Here is an 18,398-nt window from a genome sequence, read left to right on the forward strand (position 1 = left end):
TTTAACAAGGACAAAAGGCGTGGTAGCCTAATAGTTTGACCTATCGACCAGACCCACGACCTCAAGCAGAGGTCGTGGGTTCGAACGCGGGTTCGCACCTCTAAGTCTCTTGGAATTTATGTGCGAAATTTAATTCGAAATTTATCATGTGCTTTTCGCTGAAGGAAAATATCGTGTTGAAACCTGTACGTCGAAGAAGGTTAACAGCCCTCGGAAAATGTGTGAAGTCCCCAAGCCAGGCCATCTTGGGCCTAAACCCTCGCCTGAGAGAAGTGGGACGGGTGGTGGGACAAATGAAAATGGTGTTTACTATATCAGTTTCAAATTGCTTAATAGTTTTTGGCAAATCAAACATATTTAATACTGAAAACGCAAGGTGGCTCGTATTATGAGTTCGAGAATGTATTTTACTCATGTGTCACACTTATATTCTTTGTAAATAAACCTTAGGTATATATGCTTGCATAAATATCATTAATAATAACTGTATGTAGTGCTTTCATTTCTAATTCAGCAGTATGTAGATGCATAAATTCGTAATAAAATATGTTTTAATAATGTTTTTGTCTTATTAAGCACATTTCTTTTTTTCTATTATCTTTTTTTAAAGAAAATGACTTTGTGGCGTTGATTGCTTTTGCCTTGAGTTAATAGATAAGTACCTAATTGTTTTACTCGAAATAGATAATGGTACATACTTATAATCGTGACGCCTTTGATTAAGATAACGACATAAAATTATGAAATTTTATTATTTAAGGAACAGTTGTAAATATACAATGTTTGTAGGTTAAATAAAATGAAATTTCAAATTGTTTTCTTGGTGCTTAGTGCATTGTTTATAAGAAATTCAAATGGTAAGTGAATTATATACTTAAATTAGTTTGATTGAACTTTATGCGGTTAAGTAATTCGAAGGATATCCGTATGTCAGATGGCGACAAGCATTTATTATCAATTCTATATGTTAATGAGTTGTGCACTTCATGTTATTGGATTATTTTATCCATAGCTAGAACTAAATAAACTGTCAAAAGTCCTTCAACCGTGATCATGGGACCTGTAAAAACGTCGGTTTGTTTGAAAAAACAAATATACGCGATTGAAATCCGGGAAAAATAGTTTCATTTCCTATAGATACGTTATAGCTTGATGTGTGGGGGGATGTAGTGTACACTCAAATTTCGATTATCGTAATATAACAATTTGTTTCACAGCTACACTTCGTTGCTACGCATGTTCGTTCTCGTCATCGGAAACTGACCAATCATGCCTGACTATAAATGATAGAACTCGTTCCGTTGACTGCCCTTTTCGCTATTGCACCATTATTCGTCAGGAATTTCTAGTAAGTTATTGTTATTAGTTACTATATATTAGTACTATTACATATTTACTAGTATCATAGAAAGAGACATAAGAAAAGTTTAGTTTATGAGGTTATCTTACCTACCAATTTAATTTATCGAAACGTTGACAACAGCGACAGCTTTTAGCCCCAATGCCTGCTTGCCGATTAAAGCAATTATTTTTAAACAAGATTTTTTCAAGTTGTTGAAGTTTATGAAATCATGTCATGAAATAAGTAATACTTACTTAAGAATTTATTTTGGCCTAATGTTAGTTCAAACAGTTACAAAGCGATATAATGTTTTAGGACCCTGCTGGGAGGATTTCGAGCTTCATGCGAGGATGCGATGATCACCCGGACCATCTTAATCATGAAATAACTGACGACACCTTCCGCACATTCTATCGAGCCTGCACAAATGATCTTTGCAACATAGGTAAATATTTGATTTGTATGATTTCGATTACATTGTTCCTGTATTACTTACTTTCACAATCTTGTGAGTTAAGTTGCACGGGATATCAAACCTAGCGTAGCGTGTGACTGTATTCAAACTATTTTACTCGAACAAGTAAGTTTATATCCCACTATGATATACAACCATAAATATGATGGTATTAAGGGTTTATTTTATGTCTTACAGGTAATGGTATTGAACCCGTTGTAGGTGGGAATCTATCTCCTACTCCTCCATACATTGGAGAAAACTTACTCGTCCCTGGAACTGGCGGCTCCGTAGCTGTGAAGAGCAGTTTGTTTGTATTGGTTTCGGCAATGATTATAAATCACATATACCGTTACGTTGTTTTTTATTTACTTTACTATTACTTTCATCACGATTTAATAGAACATATAACTACATAACCTTAGCCCTAAATTTTAAAGAACGAAGTTAAACAAAATTGGTATAATAATCGTAAAGGTATTGTATTGTGGACTGTGGTCCATGATAACCTTCTATTGTTTGTATTTTGTTTGCTATAAATGGCTTAATTGAATGGTTAAGTACACAATCGTAGTCACACTAACTGCCTATTATGTATTGTATGAATGCATGTATGAGTTATCGTCGTCATAGTAACTTAAGTGATGCATGAAATATGCAACCCCGGCCAGTTAATTGTGTTTGTTGCTTGTACGAGCTATTGACAAATTTTGTTATAAATAGAACTTCTTCGCAAAAGTTGACGAGATTATTTTCTTCTTACGTATCCGAATTTTCCGAGATCATCGTTTTGACAGATTCCTTGTTGCAAAATGTCACTTTGAGACGTAATAGGTTATGTTGTCTATAATTAGTAAAAAATGTAATTAGTAACATAAATTAGTCGTTTCTGTGTTGTAAAATACAATATGACAACATCACCCACCCGGACCAAACAAAAATTGTCGCTGCGGAAACGGCTATTTGTAAAAAAGTCTCCTAAAGTGGGCTGCTATGTGGATACCGATTCAGCAGACGAATTCACTCAACCTGCTTCACGTCCAATATCTCCCGTAGATCCTTTCTTGGCTCAGAGTGCTCAACACATCAACTATAGTGGTGAGTTGTCAGACACCGTGAGGAACTCAACAGGGGAACTTACTGTTAACAACTTAAGTAGAGACACTGAACGGACTCACCAAGACGACGAAAATAACCAAAAATGTTGTAAAACTTTCTTCAAAAGATCGCGCCCCAAAAGTTTAGTAGAAGGAAACATTTCTAAAGTCGAAGTAATCTCTGGGCCTTGCAGCCCAGCTAACAATGGAAACAGCAGTCTAGATGACCAAGCAATTTACTCACATCATTCAAAATCTGATGAAATAGCTAAAGCTACGATAAAATTTCCGAATAAAGATGACATGAAAAAGTCTTTTGAACACTCAGGATCATTTGAAGGCATTAAGACAAAGAATAAATTATTTGTGAAGAGATTGTCAGCTGATCATTTAATAACTAATGATACTAAACCTCTTTATCGCTCATCATCACCTGAAAGTGATAGAAGTAGTTCTTTGGACAGAAAGAGAAGGTATGTTATATTGTCATATAATTTACAGGGATGTGTATTTAAATTATATTATAGATAAAGTTAAATATGGTCTAATGCAAAATCATTTGTACACAAGGACCAAGTCAACCATCACACGGTCGGCATCCCGTGCTGGCAGCACCGACAGCTTAGCTCGCAACTCTCTGCTTGCTGCACAGGTTCTCAGGCTAATACCCACACAAGAGGCTCGAGAGAGGTTTTATTTTTTACCTGTTTCATTTCCATAGTAGCTTACATTGTATTTTCTCTCATTGCATAAAGTTCTTAGGTGGTTCACACAAACTAAGTGGTCCAGTAATACAGTCAAAACATAGTTTATTTGTGCACCCTATTTCAACATTTAATTGCTATTTAAGTAATCATATTTGTAATGGATTTGTCATTATGTGTTTATCAAAAAACAGGAATATTTTTCATACTGTACCATATTAACTTGACCATCACTCACTTTATAATCTTGAAGCATGGAGTATACATACTAAAAGATATTAAAAAAAGTGCATTATAAAGGAGCTTTTTGCTCCTTTACCTTCTTTTTGAACATTATAATCCATTTATTTATGCAATGCTTTTAAAAATTTTTATGTTCATAAGTTAACAAGAGAATATTATGGTTTTTGCAGAAATTTCTTATATGGAAGATTGGCATCTCAGTCTTTGTTAGGAGCCGCAGAGTTAGAGCATGTTTTTCCTGATAGAGAAGTAAAGATATTTGTTGGTACTTGGAATATGAATGGACAAGCTCCACCAAGGTAACTTCTTTCAGATCAAAACATTATTTATTATTGTGACCAAAGACACAAATACAGTAAGCAGCAATTTATAACAAGCAACTTGCAAAATGAGAAATACAATCTTAGTTTAATTTATTATAAATGAAATATACTACAGAAAATAATAGAAGTGTACATTAAAAATTTATTTTAATTGAAACAATTCTATACAATTTACACATAAGTGAAAAGAAAGTTATTTGTGATGATAATATAATAAGCACATACTACAGAATTCCTCACAAATTGCTATCGTGCAGATCATAATTTATGACTTCTTAGGTTTTCTCGATTGTTACACATAGGAAATGAAACTATTTTTCTGGATTTATATTGCATATATTTGTTTTTTCAAACAAACTGATATTTCGGGACTGTTACAGGTCTCATTGTCATGGTTACCTGTGGTGGTACAGTCATCAACCAGTTATGTCTAATATTAATGCAAACAACCCTATTTTTTTACTGTAGTTACAAAAGTTATTAAGTAATACCTTAGTTTTTATTTTATAAAGAACATTTCAATTTACGCTACGTTATGTTTCACAAATTATTTTAATTTAACAATATCAATTTTCGAGTTCTTAGGTTTTCGCGATTGTTACACATAGGAAATGAAACTATTTTTCTGGCTTTAAATTGCGTACATTTGTTTTTTCAAACAAACTGACGTTTCGGGCCCTTTACAGATCCCATGGTCATGGTTGACTGTGAAATATACGTGATTTAAATCCGGAAAAATAGTTTCATCTCCAATATCATTTTTTATTAAGTTGAATTTATTATTAATAAATAATGGAAATTAGAATAAATTAAAACATATTAATTAATACTGCAGTCTTATGTCTATTTGGGATTTTTCATCACAGGAAAACTGGATCCCAAACTGGAGGTACAGAGAATCCATCTTCCCTGTTGAAATTAGGATGTGTTTAATTTCAATGGCCTCTCGCAGCATCCTGGGTAGATAATGGCCTTCTTTTGCAAGGACCTGGGGTTTGTTAAACTGCATTGAATGTATAGGTTTATCCATGACATGCTCGCAGACTGCAGACTTGTTTACGCGACGGTGTTTGTCATCAGCTATATGGTCTTTGACGCAGGTACAAATACTTCGCTTCGTTTGTCCAATATAAGAGAGACCGCACTCACAGTCAAGCTTCTAAACCCCTGCATCCTCTGTGCGACCTGCATAAACCGTCGGTTTGTTTGAAAAAAAAAAAAAACAAATATACTCGATTTAAATCTGGAAAAATAGTTTCATTTCCTAAACATTATTTAGTTTTCATCAAATTTTTACTTTTTCAGGGAACTGGCAGACTTCATATTTCCAAATCAAGTGAAGCATGTGCCTGATATATTTGCTATTGGCACACAGGAGTCATTTTCGGAAAGAACAGAATGGGAAATCACTATTCAGGAGGTTTTGGGACCATCCCATTTATTACTACATTCTTCTTATTTAGGTATGTATGTTTATCATAAAATTTTTTAACAACACATTCTGTCTCATATTGTATCAATGCACTGCCAGATTTCAAAACTTACATAAGATAATTATTTATCTTTAATATAAACAGATAATGCTATGCTCAATTAAATCAGTTTTTCCTAAAATGCAGAATTTTCTTAATAAACATTAATTTTATTTGTCTACATACACAAAATTGTATTCTCAGGGTCTTACAACCGCATTCATACTATAGAATGTAAATAAAATTCATGAAGCTTTATAACTTTATACTAATTTAGTCAGATTAAAAATGATTTTTGCCAAAAAAAATCAAAGACAAAAATGCTGTTTTGTCATGTTATTAAACATGACAGATATGTATGAAAATGGTAAAAATCATAGATTTAGTATATACATACCCAATACTAAATCTATGGTAAAAATGTTTTAGATCGTTTCGTTTTATTTCTGGCTAAAGTAATCAATGTATTATTGGAATAGTTTAGTAGCAGTAGAGCTCCTTGTGAAAGAATTGGTTCAAAGAAGTACTCCCACCTTACTTATTTTTGCCGCCAAACAGTAATGTGAGAATATTACTGCATTTCGGTTTTGAAAGGTGCTGGTGAAAATACAGGTACACGGGACTTTTCAATTCAGATGTTTGCGATTTAAAGCTCTGAACAACACTGCAACTGTCATGGACAGGCGTATCGCTTACCATAAGTCATGTATGTTTTGAATTTGGATTAATTTATTAACAAAAATTATATTGTTTTAGGTACACTTCACTTAACAGTTTTCATACGTAGGGACCTGATCTGGTACTGTTCCCTTCCTGAAGATGCGAGCTTATCTGTACGGCCCGGGATTGCTTTTCGAACTAAAGGAGCTGTCGCTATATCCTTTGCATTATTCGGTTCTACATTCCTTTTCGTCACAGCACATTTGACTGCTCATCAGGAAAAAGTTAAAGAACGAGTTTCAGATATAAAAAGGATTATTAGATCTATTGACTTGCCTAAGAATTTGCCTTGTAGGCATAAGAGTAAAGGTAAGTTTTATTACAAAAAGAAATTCTCCATTAAATCAAACAACTTAGCCGTTGAAGGACTGCAAATCAGAATGCTATCACCTAATCACTAGTACGTAAAGCGTAACAATCATTTTATGTTTTGGGAGATAAGGTTAACTTTCGCAGAATAATTGTTTTTGCTTGGAAACAATGGAAAGAGTACGATTAAATGAAATGTGCACATACTAACCCATAGTTAAGGAAAACAATGAAAAATATCGCTGTTCTGAAGCCAGTTTGATAAAGAACTTAATGCTTTTGTATCACAAAAAATCAATTTATCTAATCAACGAAATCTTTAATATACAGGAATTGATAGTTTAATGACATAGATAACATTTTTTTTTAGATTTGACAAACAATTTCGATTACGTATTTTGGTGCGGTGATTTAAACTTTCGATTGGGTGAGCCCAGGGCTGCCGTCTTACAATGGATAGAAAAAACTCAGGTTAGTAAATTATCACCAGTGGCCAAATTTCTCCTTTAAGAGGTTCCATCACGAATTAAAGGCATAGATAGGTACCTCCCATGATCTTCAGTAATTCAAAGAACCGCGAAAGGCGAATGACAGCCCGGAGTGGCACTCATATTCTGTATTTCCGGTTCAGTGTTGCCGTTTTAACTACTTCGTCAAACTTTGTCAAATAATTGGTAGAAAAAATGCAACACTGAGCTGAAAACACAGAATATAAATATGTATATCAATGCTATCAGACTATCCTTGGCTTTGTGCTTGTAAGTGTAAAATAATGAACTAAAATTAGTCAGCGGTCACTGTTCACATGTCAAGACGGCTCAATTTTAACTGTGAGCTGCTTATAAAATGTGGTAATATCTGTTAATGGATTCTACACGTCGAAGTCTTTTTTAGTTTCCCTTACCCGCGCATTTGCCGCACGGACTCCTGCATGCGGATCAACTGACAGCTGTGCTGGAAGATGGAGCCGCCTTTAGAGATTTTAGAGAAGCACCCATCACCTTTCCGCCTACCTACAAGGTACTAAGAAGTTAAAAAATAAGTGTACTGTGCTTAACAATATAAAGGGTTGTACAAATAGCTCCGAAATGCCCTAACATATTGGACCCTCTAGCCAACCTTTTGGTTCTGAGAGCCATTTTACGCATTTAACAGAAAAGTGTTAAAGGAATTCCAGCTTACAATTTAAAGATCAAATTACCTTAAAAAGTTTCTTAAAACGTAATTAACTAGTGATAAAATTTTACAGTTCACGAGTTAAAGGCTACGTTTGTTTAACACTTTTCTTCACGCTTGTCCAGACAGAACCAAATAGTCAGTAGGGGGTCAGGTGTCTTAGAGCATCGACTGTATTCGTTATTAGAATAGTAGTAATTAAAATAGGATATTCCCTAGAATATAGTTTCCGATTGCTTGCAATCAACATAAGACACAAAGTGTCTATCTTTATCGCGACTCTTGAGATGTCATTCAGATTTGGAAGTACATCTCAACCTTCTGTAATCATCGGCATTTGGATGATACCATCTCAAGTGCACTTGATTCATAAGGGGTTAACGATTTTGAGCCGTAGCTTGATTAGACATAGATGTTTCGGAAATTTCAACAACTCTGAAATGACGCATAAATCAAATAATCAATAAATAATCGATGATATGTACTCAAGTAATATATTTATATTGATAAATATAGATGACTTAAGTGAGATCTTAATATCGGTCTTGCACTTTGACACTATTCTAACTTTATTAATTTTTTAAACATTTATATCGAGTTCTTAGATTTTCGCGATTGTTACACATGAAATGACGTGTATTTGTTTTTTCAAACAAACCAATATTTTGGGCCCTGACTAGCCTAGACCATGAGAACTTGAGCAGGTACGTTGGTTTGTTTGAAAAATCAAATATCCGAGTTTAGATCCGAAAAATAGTTCGTCGTTAGTATTTATTTATTTATTTATTATTAGCAATACTAACATTATGTTCACAAAACGTTTTGAGCTTATATGACTAGGGTGTTCTACATTGTAAACACAACAATTACAAGTATCGACAGCAATCTCAAAACAACAGACAAACTAAATTAAAATTTTCGACAAATTAATATACATAAATAATTTAAGTTAGTAATAGAACACACTGAGAAATACTTGAGGAACTTTTTATTATTAATAATTATTATTTTTAGTTAGTTTTCCTTTGAAGGAATGTATATTATCACTAAATATGTCTAAATCAGAACCAATAACATTTCTTTCGTTGTATGTTTTACACATTCTTATAATAGGCGAGTGACATCGGATATTAGTACGACAATAGGGAATATGGACAGTTTTACAAGGTTTTCGGGGATATTTATAGGGGACTGACATACCAATTTGGCTTAGAATACTACTGCAATCTATTTTATTGTTTAATATATTGTAAAGAAATATGAGGTCGTGCTTAACCCGCCGCTCTTGAAGAGATTCAAGTTTAAAAAAGGTTAATCTTTGATTATAAAGGCATCTATGTGAAATGTCAGAATTAAAATAGGCCAAGTGCCGAGTAAAAGAGCGCTGAACGGACTCAATACGCTGTGATAACACAGCGTACTGGGGATTCCAAGCTGGACATGCAAATTCTAAGTGGCTACGAACTAAGGAATTAAATAGAATTATTTTTGTTGAACTGTGGAAAAACTTAGTATGTCGTTTTAAAAAACCTAACATTCGAAAACTTTTTTTAACAATAGCGTTAATGTGAGAATGGAAAGCTAGCTTGCTATCCAGTAGAATATCCAGATCACGTATTTCATCAATCGTTTCTATTGGGTTGTTACTGAACTTATATGTAAATTGCATGTGATGTTTTTTCCTAGTAAAGTTTATACTTAAGCATTTTTTAACATTTAAATACATATTGTTTACCGTACACCAACGCCATATTCGGTTTAAATCATCTTGTATTAGCTCACAATCAATTACAGAATCAACCGTACGGTATAACTTTAAGTCATCTGCAAAAAGTTCAAATTTACAGTTTTTAATAGACTCGCTAATATCATTTATGAATAATGTAAAGAGTACTGGGCCAAGAACCGAACCTTGAGGTACACCAGAGGTATAGACTAGTATAGACTATTCATAATCAGATTTTTTTTCAGTATGATCCAGGAAGCCAACAGTTTGACACATCGAGCAAACAGCGAGCTCCCGCGTATACAGACCGAATATTGTACAAATCTAAATCTATGTCAGCTACTTCGTCATCTGCATTTTCTGGTATGCATATTTTTCGTTATCGCCTGGAATCCTGTACGTTTAAGAAATATTCTCGAACATTCCTTGCATAGATTGTGGAATTTCCAACTCGCATTAGTCAGTCCATATTGGTAAACTGTTTAATAACGCAATCCTAGTGAAGAGCCTTAAAATTAATAATAATGATAACGCACTCATAGCCCCGCTCTAGGGAAATCCACACGTCGACAATCACAAAATACACCCAAACTCGTGAGAGAAATAAATGTAGGCCATACAAATATTTCTACCGGCCCGGGAATCTAACTCTGCGTGGTAGTCCAGCATGATAACCGTTCGGCCACGGAGGCAGTTTAATTAAAAATCATAGTGACTACTTAACGGAAAAGTTGTTAAGTAGTCACTACAAGTCCTTTAATTTAAAAACATTGTATTGGTGAAGTAGTCGAGAACAGAGCAATGTTTCCAATGCATTTACATTGCCGAGTGGTTAGAGCGGAATACATTCCTCCCCTCTTATATGGTTATAACATTACTTTGCAGCCCTTCGTCGTTTAAGCGTGGTACCTCTGCCTCCTTCGGGTCTGAAGTGTATCGCGTACAACTCCGTTCAGTCCGTATGCACTAGTGATCATAAACCTGTCTGGGCACTGTTCTCAGCTTCTTTGCGCCCCGGCACTGACGTGTAAGTATTCATTCATTTTCAGTATAGGAATTCGTGCTCGTAACGAGAAACCCGCGAATAAGTCCCAGATTCTACGAACACCTACCTGCAAATCTAACGCGTTACAAACGACGAAATGTTTTACGCGACTGAAACTCCTTTTATTGGATAATAATAATTTTATAGTGTAATTTCTTATAATAATAATATCGCAACAAACTCATAGCCCCACACTAGGGAAAATGGGTGCCATGGACCACATATAGACAACCACAATTTACACCCAAACTCACGAGAGAAATAAATGTAGACCATTCACATATTTCTCCCGGCCTGGGAATCGAACTCTGGACCTCCAGTGGTAGTCCAGCATGTTAACCGTTCGGCCACGGAGGCAGTCTTTCGAAGGAATTATAATTTTATTTTTGTTTGATGATAATTTGCGTTTTGTTCGACACAAATTTATAGAATATTAGTTCGTATAATATTTGTTTTACATTAATTATTGTTTACATTAGTGACGATCATAATATTATCTCTTGATATTGTATTTTAAATTGTAATATTTGACATTGGTAATATGAAATCCATTCTATTGTTCATGGCATTCATATCACGTAATATACGATGGAAGATTGTTTTAGGAGCAGTAGAGCTCCTCGTGAAAGAGAGTCCAGGCGAGTACTGCCGTTTTGCCTATTTCTGCCGTCAAACAGTAATGTGAGCATTACTGCGTTCCGGGGTAAAGGTGCTGGTAGAATTACAGACACATGAGACTTGTCACTTTATCTCAGGGTGAAAGGCGCAGCGGCGGTATCCCTCAGATCTTTACGATTTAAAACTCTTGAGTGGCACTGCAACTGACAGGCGTGTCGCTTACCACCGGCACATGACTTGTTCGTCCCATTGGTGATATCACAAATAAAGATTCAAATGTCCAATCACATTAAACTTATTAAAGTCACTTTAAATTCAATGAAGGTCATACTGACTAATACATGACATAGAGACATGTTCTTTGATTAAATCTTTTGTCCTTTACTTTATAAAATGTAAAGAAACACGAATTGATATAAAAACCATTAGTACATAATGTAACCATTGTATATACGTATTACAGAGTACCATTAGCCGCGGGATTATTCAACAGAGAAGTATATCTCGAAGGAATCAAGAGACGACGCGCTCTTCTTGATCATGCACCAGGTACGTCCGCTGTTTGCACATTACAGTGATATTTACATGCTGTTGGAAACAAATATTCATGGGTAATAGTGACATTTTCGTCTTAGTGTTCGGAAGTTTTGGTCCACAACGTCTACCATTGTAAACGTCACTAAAGAGCGAGTGATTTATATAAGGCTGACTAAAACTACATTCGGACCCTAGAGCTAAATTTATTCTACTGGCAACACTAACGTTGATGTCAAAATGCCGCCGACATCTCGAAGGTCCAGAAGTAACTGGCCTTTACTTTCATACTTTTAGTACAGCTTATGGCATAATGATAGTCCTCATTGTGTTGTTTTAAATTACTCGGGTGATGTTTAATTTTGAAAAATTGTTTTAATCTTTCGATGATATAACCAACCTGGTGGTTGTGTAAATAAAGTCTAAATACAAAGTTACCCCAAAAAAAAAAAAATACTTTTACTTAATTGATGTTTTATGTTTGAAATTGGCGAAAATTGTCACTATAATATTATTACTTAAAGAAGTTGAACATTTGAGAATAAAAACACATATGAAAGTAAAAATACTAAAGTACAACTTTACGCGGCTTAATAATAGTACAATTTTTGCGTACCAAAAGATATTTTATTTATTTTTTACAATTTTGTGTTTATTTTTTTATATTGTTGTTTACAGACCTAAGTAGAGTAAGTTATTCTCAGAAATGTGCAATTGACATTGATATTGTGAATAAAAATGTTATATTATGTAATTAAATTTTTAGGTGCGATTATTATATATTATCATTAAAAAAAAACTGAGAAAATAAATAAATTATAGTCTTTTTTTGAAGACGGAGTAAAATGACATTTGCAGGGCTGGCAGTTTTAATAAAATTTAAATAGTCATGTAGTTGTTGTCTACAGTTTTATCGATAGATTGTGAAAAAGGTAAAATTTTGTCCAAAATTTTGAATTGTGAATGTTACGACGACGTTCTAATGATTATGCGTTATTGTTTTCTTCATCATTATTTTGACAGTTGGCCTACTAGTATTCAACTCAATTTTTATTCATATGATTTTTAACAAAAACAGGCGGATTTAATTTATTTATATTGAATTAAAATCGAAAACTTTAAAATATGTCTCCCTTTGTATTTTTAATAGACATAGTTCTAAATGCAGTACATGTGTATATGAACTTACAAAAATTGACAATTCAAATGAACTTATGCCCAGCAGTTGACGAATAATGGGCCGATGATGATTAAAATGAAACCAATTTTGGTATTTATTGTATAAGCGTAATCAACATTCAGTTGATAGCCGATTGAATATTTCGATACCTCCAATTAACCCTACGCCAACTTATTTTTTTGGTTACTTTCTGTTATTTTTGTAAACAGATAACTATCCATTTACTAATATTATGCTCTCCGAATTTTGTGAATAAATGAAGAAAAAAAAACAAACACGGGAAAACAAAAAAAAAACGAATTTTGTGAAAAAAAAAAAAACAACAAAATAAGCATAGAACAGGTCCAAAAATTAAGGTGGCATAATGTTCATTGAAGGTATCGATTATCACTTGCTGCTTGTGAACGGGCAACACTTGCCCAATGAACAGTCATTTTACTCCATCTCGAAAAAAGACAGATTATAATAACACACGCGGCAGCTACTAATTACATGATGAGTTTCTATTCGATAAGTCTCGTAGTAACGAGAGTACATTGAAAATTCTATAGAATTTCAATTTAACAATGATATGTAATTTTGAAAAAACTCTAGATATTTAATTACACAATGCACATGCATTGGCAACTCTTTGGCAACTTATTTGTAATTAAATTGGAACAAGTGTACAGTATACTTAGAGTTTACTCAGAATCCTTTCCCGATAAAGAAAAATCTAGTCAGTGTAGAACAGTATTATATTTTATGTAGGTACCTAAAAACTTAATTAAATTGGGAAATGCTATAATATAAATATTATATAGTCTCGAATTGTTTTGGTTCTAAATTTAATTTGTTTGATTTATTAATTATACAAGATAATTTAGTTTTAATCGCGTTGTAGTCATAGTTTGACAGAACTTTAGTTCTATATAAAAGTATTATCAACCAAAAATACATGTAGATGGGTTAAGCCCGATAGTCGAAAGAGCTTTATATTACATAAATACACTAAGGGAGAATTTATTTCAATAATAACAATATTATGTACAGGTACCTAAAAAAACACCAGCTTGACTTGGCACCTACCGCCTTTATTATGTTTGTAACATAAGGTGCATCGTTACACTGGTCGTTTTTGCAAAAAGTTTTTGAAACAGTATTTCAATTTCCTGCCTTAATTACTGTGTTAATAACTTAACCGTCTTATGAAATGTTTTGAACATTTCTAAATAATTAGGTGCTGTGATTTTTACTGGTTCTAGTCTCATGGTCATTCCAGTTATAATAGCATTGGAAATAAGAACTGTTGGTGTAATAAAAACGAAATTTGCTCATGTTGATAAAAATGCTGGACATTATAAGACCACGTTCTGTCTACTAGCGTTTTGCCCCACGTCGAACGTTACTACTTAGACAGTAATCTGCCCTTCTTATCGTAACTAACATAATCCCATTTTCCGCGACATTGAGTTATTAACATTTTGGACATGAAACTAAACACTGTCGTAACTTAAAATTGTGAATTTGAGAAGCCAATAAATATATATTGTCGTTTATAAATGGATAACTTACTGTTCAGTATAAATAAACATAATCACATTATACCTAATTCAATTCAGTTTTTTTTTAATTTTCTTATCGTGTTTTCTCAATTCCTCTATTTTTAGTTTCGATAGTCGATTTCATCTGGGATCAACGTAACGATATCTACAACACCCTCCAATCGTTGTTTTTATATCTTATTTAGATTCAGTTATATAAAATTTTTATTGAGTTGATATTCAATGATTTTTTGTGAAATCACTCCACTGGTTTTATAAATTTTTATTGATTAGATATTCAATTGTTTTTTGTGAAATTACTGCACTAGTTTGTTATAATTATTAATACAAAGATCGAACACTTAGAAAAAAATCCTTCGATTCGGCCGGATTTGAACCGATGTCTCCTAACAAACCTTGCCAGACGCTATGCCAACTAAGCCACGGAACGAACCAGCGGACCTCGCGAATTTTTCTGTGTGCTTGCAGGCGAATCTTTGCATTTTGGTTTTCAACGACTTTTTAGCCGTAGCGCCATCTGTGAAAGTATTTCGTCACCCAGTTAGGAATCTTTAGAGCTACCAGCGCTGGCTAGAGATGTCACTGTTAACCATAATTAAATTTTTATTGAATGTCGGAATGTATCACCAACATAATATTCAATTTTTCAATTATTTTAGGTTTCTTTATGAAATACTTTCAGTTTTATTGTTAAGCAAAATCAACTTTTTTATTTTTGTAGCAGTAGAGTTCCTTGTGAAAGAGTTCGTCCAGGGTAGTACTGCTACCTTACCTATTTCTGCCGCAATGTGAGCATTGGTGTTCAGATTTTGAAGGGTAAGGGTGCTGCTGAAATTACCGGCATATGGGATTTGTCAACTTGTCTCAGGGTGACGGGTGCAGTGATAGTGGCCCTCAGACCTTTGCGATTTAAACCAGACGCTCGACTTGTTCGAGCCGTAGTCATTTGGTATCATAAAAAAAACTTTACGTTACCATTATCTCGAAAGTTACCGATATGAAAATGCGTTAGTTATGACAGGGAGGGCAGAGTTACTGGCCAGGTGAGCCCAAAACCCCAAAATCCACCTGGGAGTTTGGGTTTCGCAATATTGTGGTTGACCCTTACGACCTCACACTGTCTAGGCTTGACCGTATCTGCGCTGGCGCACGAGTGCTCCCATTACGGCTTAATTTATGTTGCGGCGAAACGGGATAGAAGCGAATTTTTTGGAATAGAAGATTTTGGTTCGTATCTAATTTGTACGTTACACAATGGCACATTTCATTACGCTATGTTCAATATCGTTGCAAAAATTCGCTTCCATTCCATTCCGCCGCAATATAAAATGAGCCTAAGACGTGTGAGGATTGAAAAGTTGTAAATATTTTTCAAAATTCCTGTTTTGAAATGTGATCAACTAACTGATAGACTACAAAATTATGAGTGAAATAATGACTTGTTTTTATTCCAGTACATAAATTAGATAAAAGTTACAGTGTGTCTAGTCTACGTAGAAATTAACGTACCTACTCTTGCTACACAAGTAGTATTTATTACCTTTGACATAGAGAGCTGTCATCACAATATTGCAAGGACTCATATTGATACATCTCACATCGTATCTATGACCACTTCGAGGGCATCTATTACACTAAACTGATGAGTGTTAGAGATTCGGTTTTCATTACGATGTTTAAGTCAACGTGCAGTTCCATGCTGGCAGTCTCTTTTCTCGGTCGTTTACCTCACAGTGCGTGAACGATGGAATATAGAATGTCAATTGGCTGGATTACTAAACAAATTAAGGGCGTCTTTATATTAGAAGCTTCTAGAAGCCCTGCAGTGGCGGGGCAACCGCGTCAATATTAATTTTCATACAACATCTAGAAGCGCAGTTGCAGTAGAGCTCCTTGTGAAAGAGAGTATTTCTGCCGCCAAGCAGTAATGTTAGCATTACTGTGTTCCGGTTTTGAAGGGTAAGGGTGCTGGTGAAATTACAGACACTTGACACTTGTCAACTTATGTCTCAGGGTGACGGGCACACTGGCAGTGCCCGTCAGATATTTGCGATTTAAAGCTCTGAGTGGCACTGCAACTGTTATGGATATGTGTATGGCACGACTACTTGTTTGTCCCGTCACTTGATCTTATAAAAAGAAAAAAACGCGCACGCGCGCGTTCACAATTAATGAAGTAAGACGTAACGCGCGGATGCGCTTTTATATGTGGATAATTTGAAGACGCCCTAACACCTACAAATTTAATTAATACACTCCCGGACACATAATTGGAACCGTCTTGAATTTTTATTCTTAAACGGCTAGAATGCAGTAATGTTATTATCATGGAAGAAAAAGTTTTCCACTTTCATTCCAATTTTCAATAAGGACTTATGGAAATGATGTTTAGTATACAATTTTCAAAATTGCATTATAGTTTTTGGTTAATCAAACATTGTTATATAATATTTCAAATGCAAGGAGGCTCGAATAATGTGCCCGGGAGTGTAGTTCAATCTCGAATAAATACTAAAGATCAAGTGTTTGATTGGATTCAAGCTACTATTGTAGGCATTGATTTGTATTGTATTTTTTACATTATTACAAAAGTATGATAATTCATTTCGAAATTATTTGTATGTAAAGAAATGATTCGATTATGTATTTCAAGTGACTATTATAAAAATTTCAAAAGTATTTTTCAAGCGATAAGTAAATCCTGTCTTCCACTATTTACGGGAATATAGAAAATCTATCATGTAAATTAAGATAGTTAATGTTTTAGTTTTTCTGTGTTGTGCTCATATAAAATTTTCTATATTTCCGGAAGATTTTAAGTACCCGCGTAGAGTCAACAATACAGACCTCCAAATGTTGCAATTTGTGAGTTAATGTAATTGCTTCTCTAGACGTAAATATTTTAATGACTGACTGTGTTTTTGACTGTACAAGTTCCTTCATCTTTTGCTACAGATTGACTTTGTATTTATACATAGAGTACATTCGTTAATAAGGTTTTGCTATATATTAAATATCGTTTGTTTGAATTGTCATAGCGACAAGTATTTGTATGATTTGTAGCAAAATATTGAGTCCCGCAATCTATTTTGGCTTTATAAAGTATTATAAAGTGAACAAAAAGACAACTTATCGCACAATAAAAATATGTACACAAAACTTCATTGTACTAATATATACTGATTTAAGAATGTGAAAATACTGAAAATGTAAAGTAAAATTGTGTATTTCAATGGAATAGAATGCATATATGAATATCTACGGGTCTTATTATGTTAGAAAATCCATAATATTCTGTTTTGTATTCTTATATTATAAGATATAATAGTATCAACAATCTTCTTTACTGATTCGTCAAAGAGGGAAATGAATAAATTTCACAAACAAACACACAGAGGCCTAGGAATTCCTGTTTTATGAGTACTAAACTCCTGTACTGAGAATATAATTATACCTTTCGGAGTATTACCATAGCAAAATAAGAGAAGTGTGGTAACTCCGAGCAAAGTAACAATACGGCTTGTAGGTGTACGGACGCATACATTCGCATAATAATGAAAGGCGCGTTGAGACGACCAGTGTTATGCATCGCGAGATTATGCGAATATGTGGGTTCATACACGGCGCGCGGTGGGCACCACATTCTAGCCGCGCTGCTACGTTTAGTATGGAGCTACCATTACTTGTCTTGTTATACTATGTTATTACCCAGAAAAATCATATCAATTTAGCAATGCGGCCGGAAAAAGATTCCAGTTTTTAAACAAGGTTATGTATTTATGGAGTTCTTAGGTATTCGCCATTGCTATAAATTGGAAACGAAACTAATTTTCACGGCTGTTTACAGTGACCATGGAATCTATAGAATGAAAATGTTGGTTTATATGAAAAAACAAACATACACTATTTAG

General features: G+C 34.0%; 2 protein-coding genes across 2 annotated transcripts; both read left to right on the forward strand.

The window, feature by feature from the left end:
- The first annotated feature begins 714 nt into the window (after positions 1–714).
- On the forward strand, positions 715–2,215 carry LOC113228661. The gene is made up of 4 exons (XM_026462016.1): positions 715–857; positions 1,218–1,348; positions 1,658–1,787; positions 1,995–2,215. Exons 1-4 carry the CDS (start codon positions 800–802, stop codon positions 2,213–2,215), a joined length of 540 nt encoding a protein of 179 aa, XP_026317801.1. The 5' UTR covers positions 715–799.
- A 489-nt stretch (positions 2,216–2,704) lies between these two features.
- LOC113228531 (inositol polyphosphate 5-phosphatase E) lies at positions 2,705–12,013 on the forward strand. Its single transcript, XM_026461876.1, has 10 exons — positions 2,705–3,366; positions 3,464–3,583; positions 4,011–4,139; positions 5,469–5,626; positions 6,392–6,664; positions 7,035–7,135; positions 7,559–7,684; positions 9,812–9,929; positions 10,452–10,593; positions 11,693–12,013. Exons 1-10 carry the CDS (start codon positions 2,705–2,707, stop codon positions 11,805–11,807), a joined length of 1,944 nt encoding a protein of 647 aa, XP_026317661.1. The 3' UTR covers positions 11,808–12,013.
- Positions 12,014–18,398: the final 6,385 nt, after the last annotated feature.

This window comes from Hyposmocoma kahamanoa, unplaced genomic scaffold (genome assembly GCF_003589595.1).
Source record: "Hyposmocoma kahamanoa isolate Upper Pololo Valley unplaced genomic scaffold, ASM358959v1 232, whole genome shotgun sequence".
NCBI lineage: Eukaryota > Metazoa > Arthropoda > Insecta > Lepidoptera > Cosmopterigidae > Hyposmocoma > Hyposmocoma kahamanoa.

Coding starts and splice junctions, on each gene's coding strand:
- LOC113228661 (XM_026462016.1), top strand. CDS start 800: ATGAAATTTCAAATTGTTTTCTTGGTGCTTAGTGCATTGTTTATAAGA. Junction 858..1,217: donor GTTTATAAGAAATTCAAATG/GTAAGTGAATTA, acceptor TTTGTTTCACAG/CTACACTTCGTTGCTACGCA. Junction 1,349..1,657: donor TTATTCGTCAGGAATTTCTA/GTAAGTTATTGT, acceptor ATAATGTTTTAG/GACCCTGCTGGGAGGATTTC.
- LOC113228531 (XM_026461876.1), top strand. CDS start 2,705: ATGACAACATCACCCACCCGGACCAAACAAAAATTGTCGCTGCGGAAA. Junction 3,367..3,463: donor TCTTTGGACAGAAAGAGAAG/GTATGTTATATT, acceptor TTTGTACACAAG/GACCAAGTCAACCATCACAC. Junction 5,627..6,391: donor ACTACATTCTTCTTATTTAG/GTATGTATGTTT, acceptor ATATTGTTTTAG/GTACACTTCACTTAACAGTT.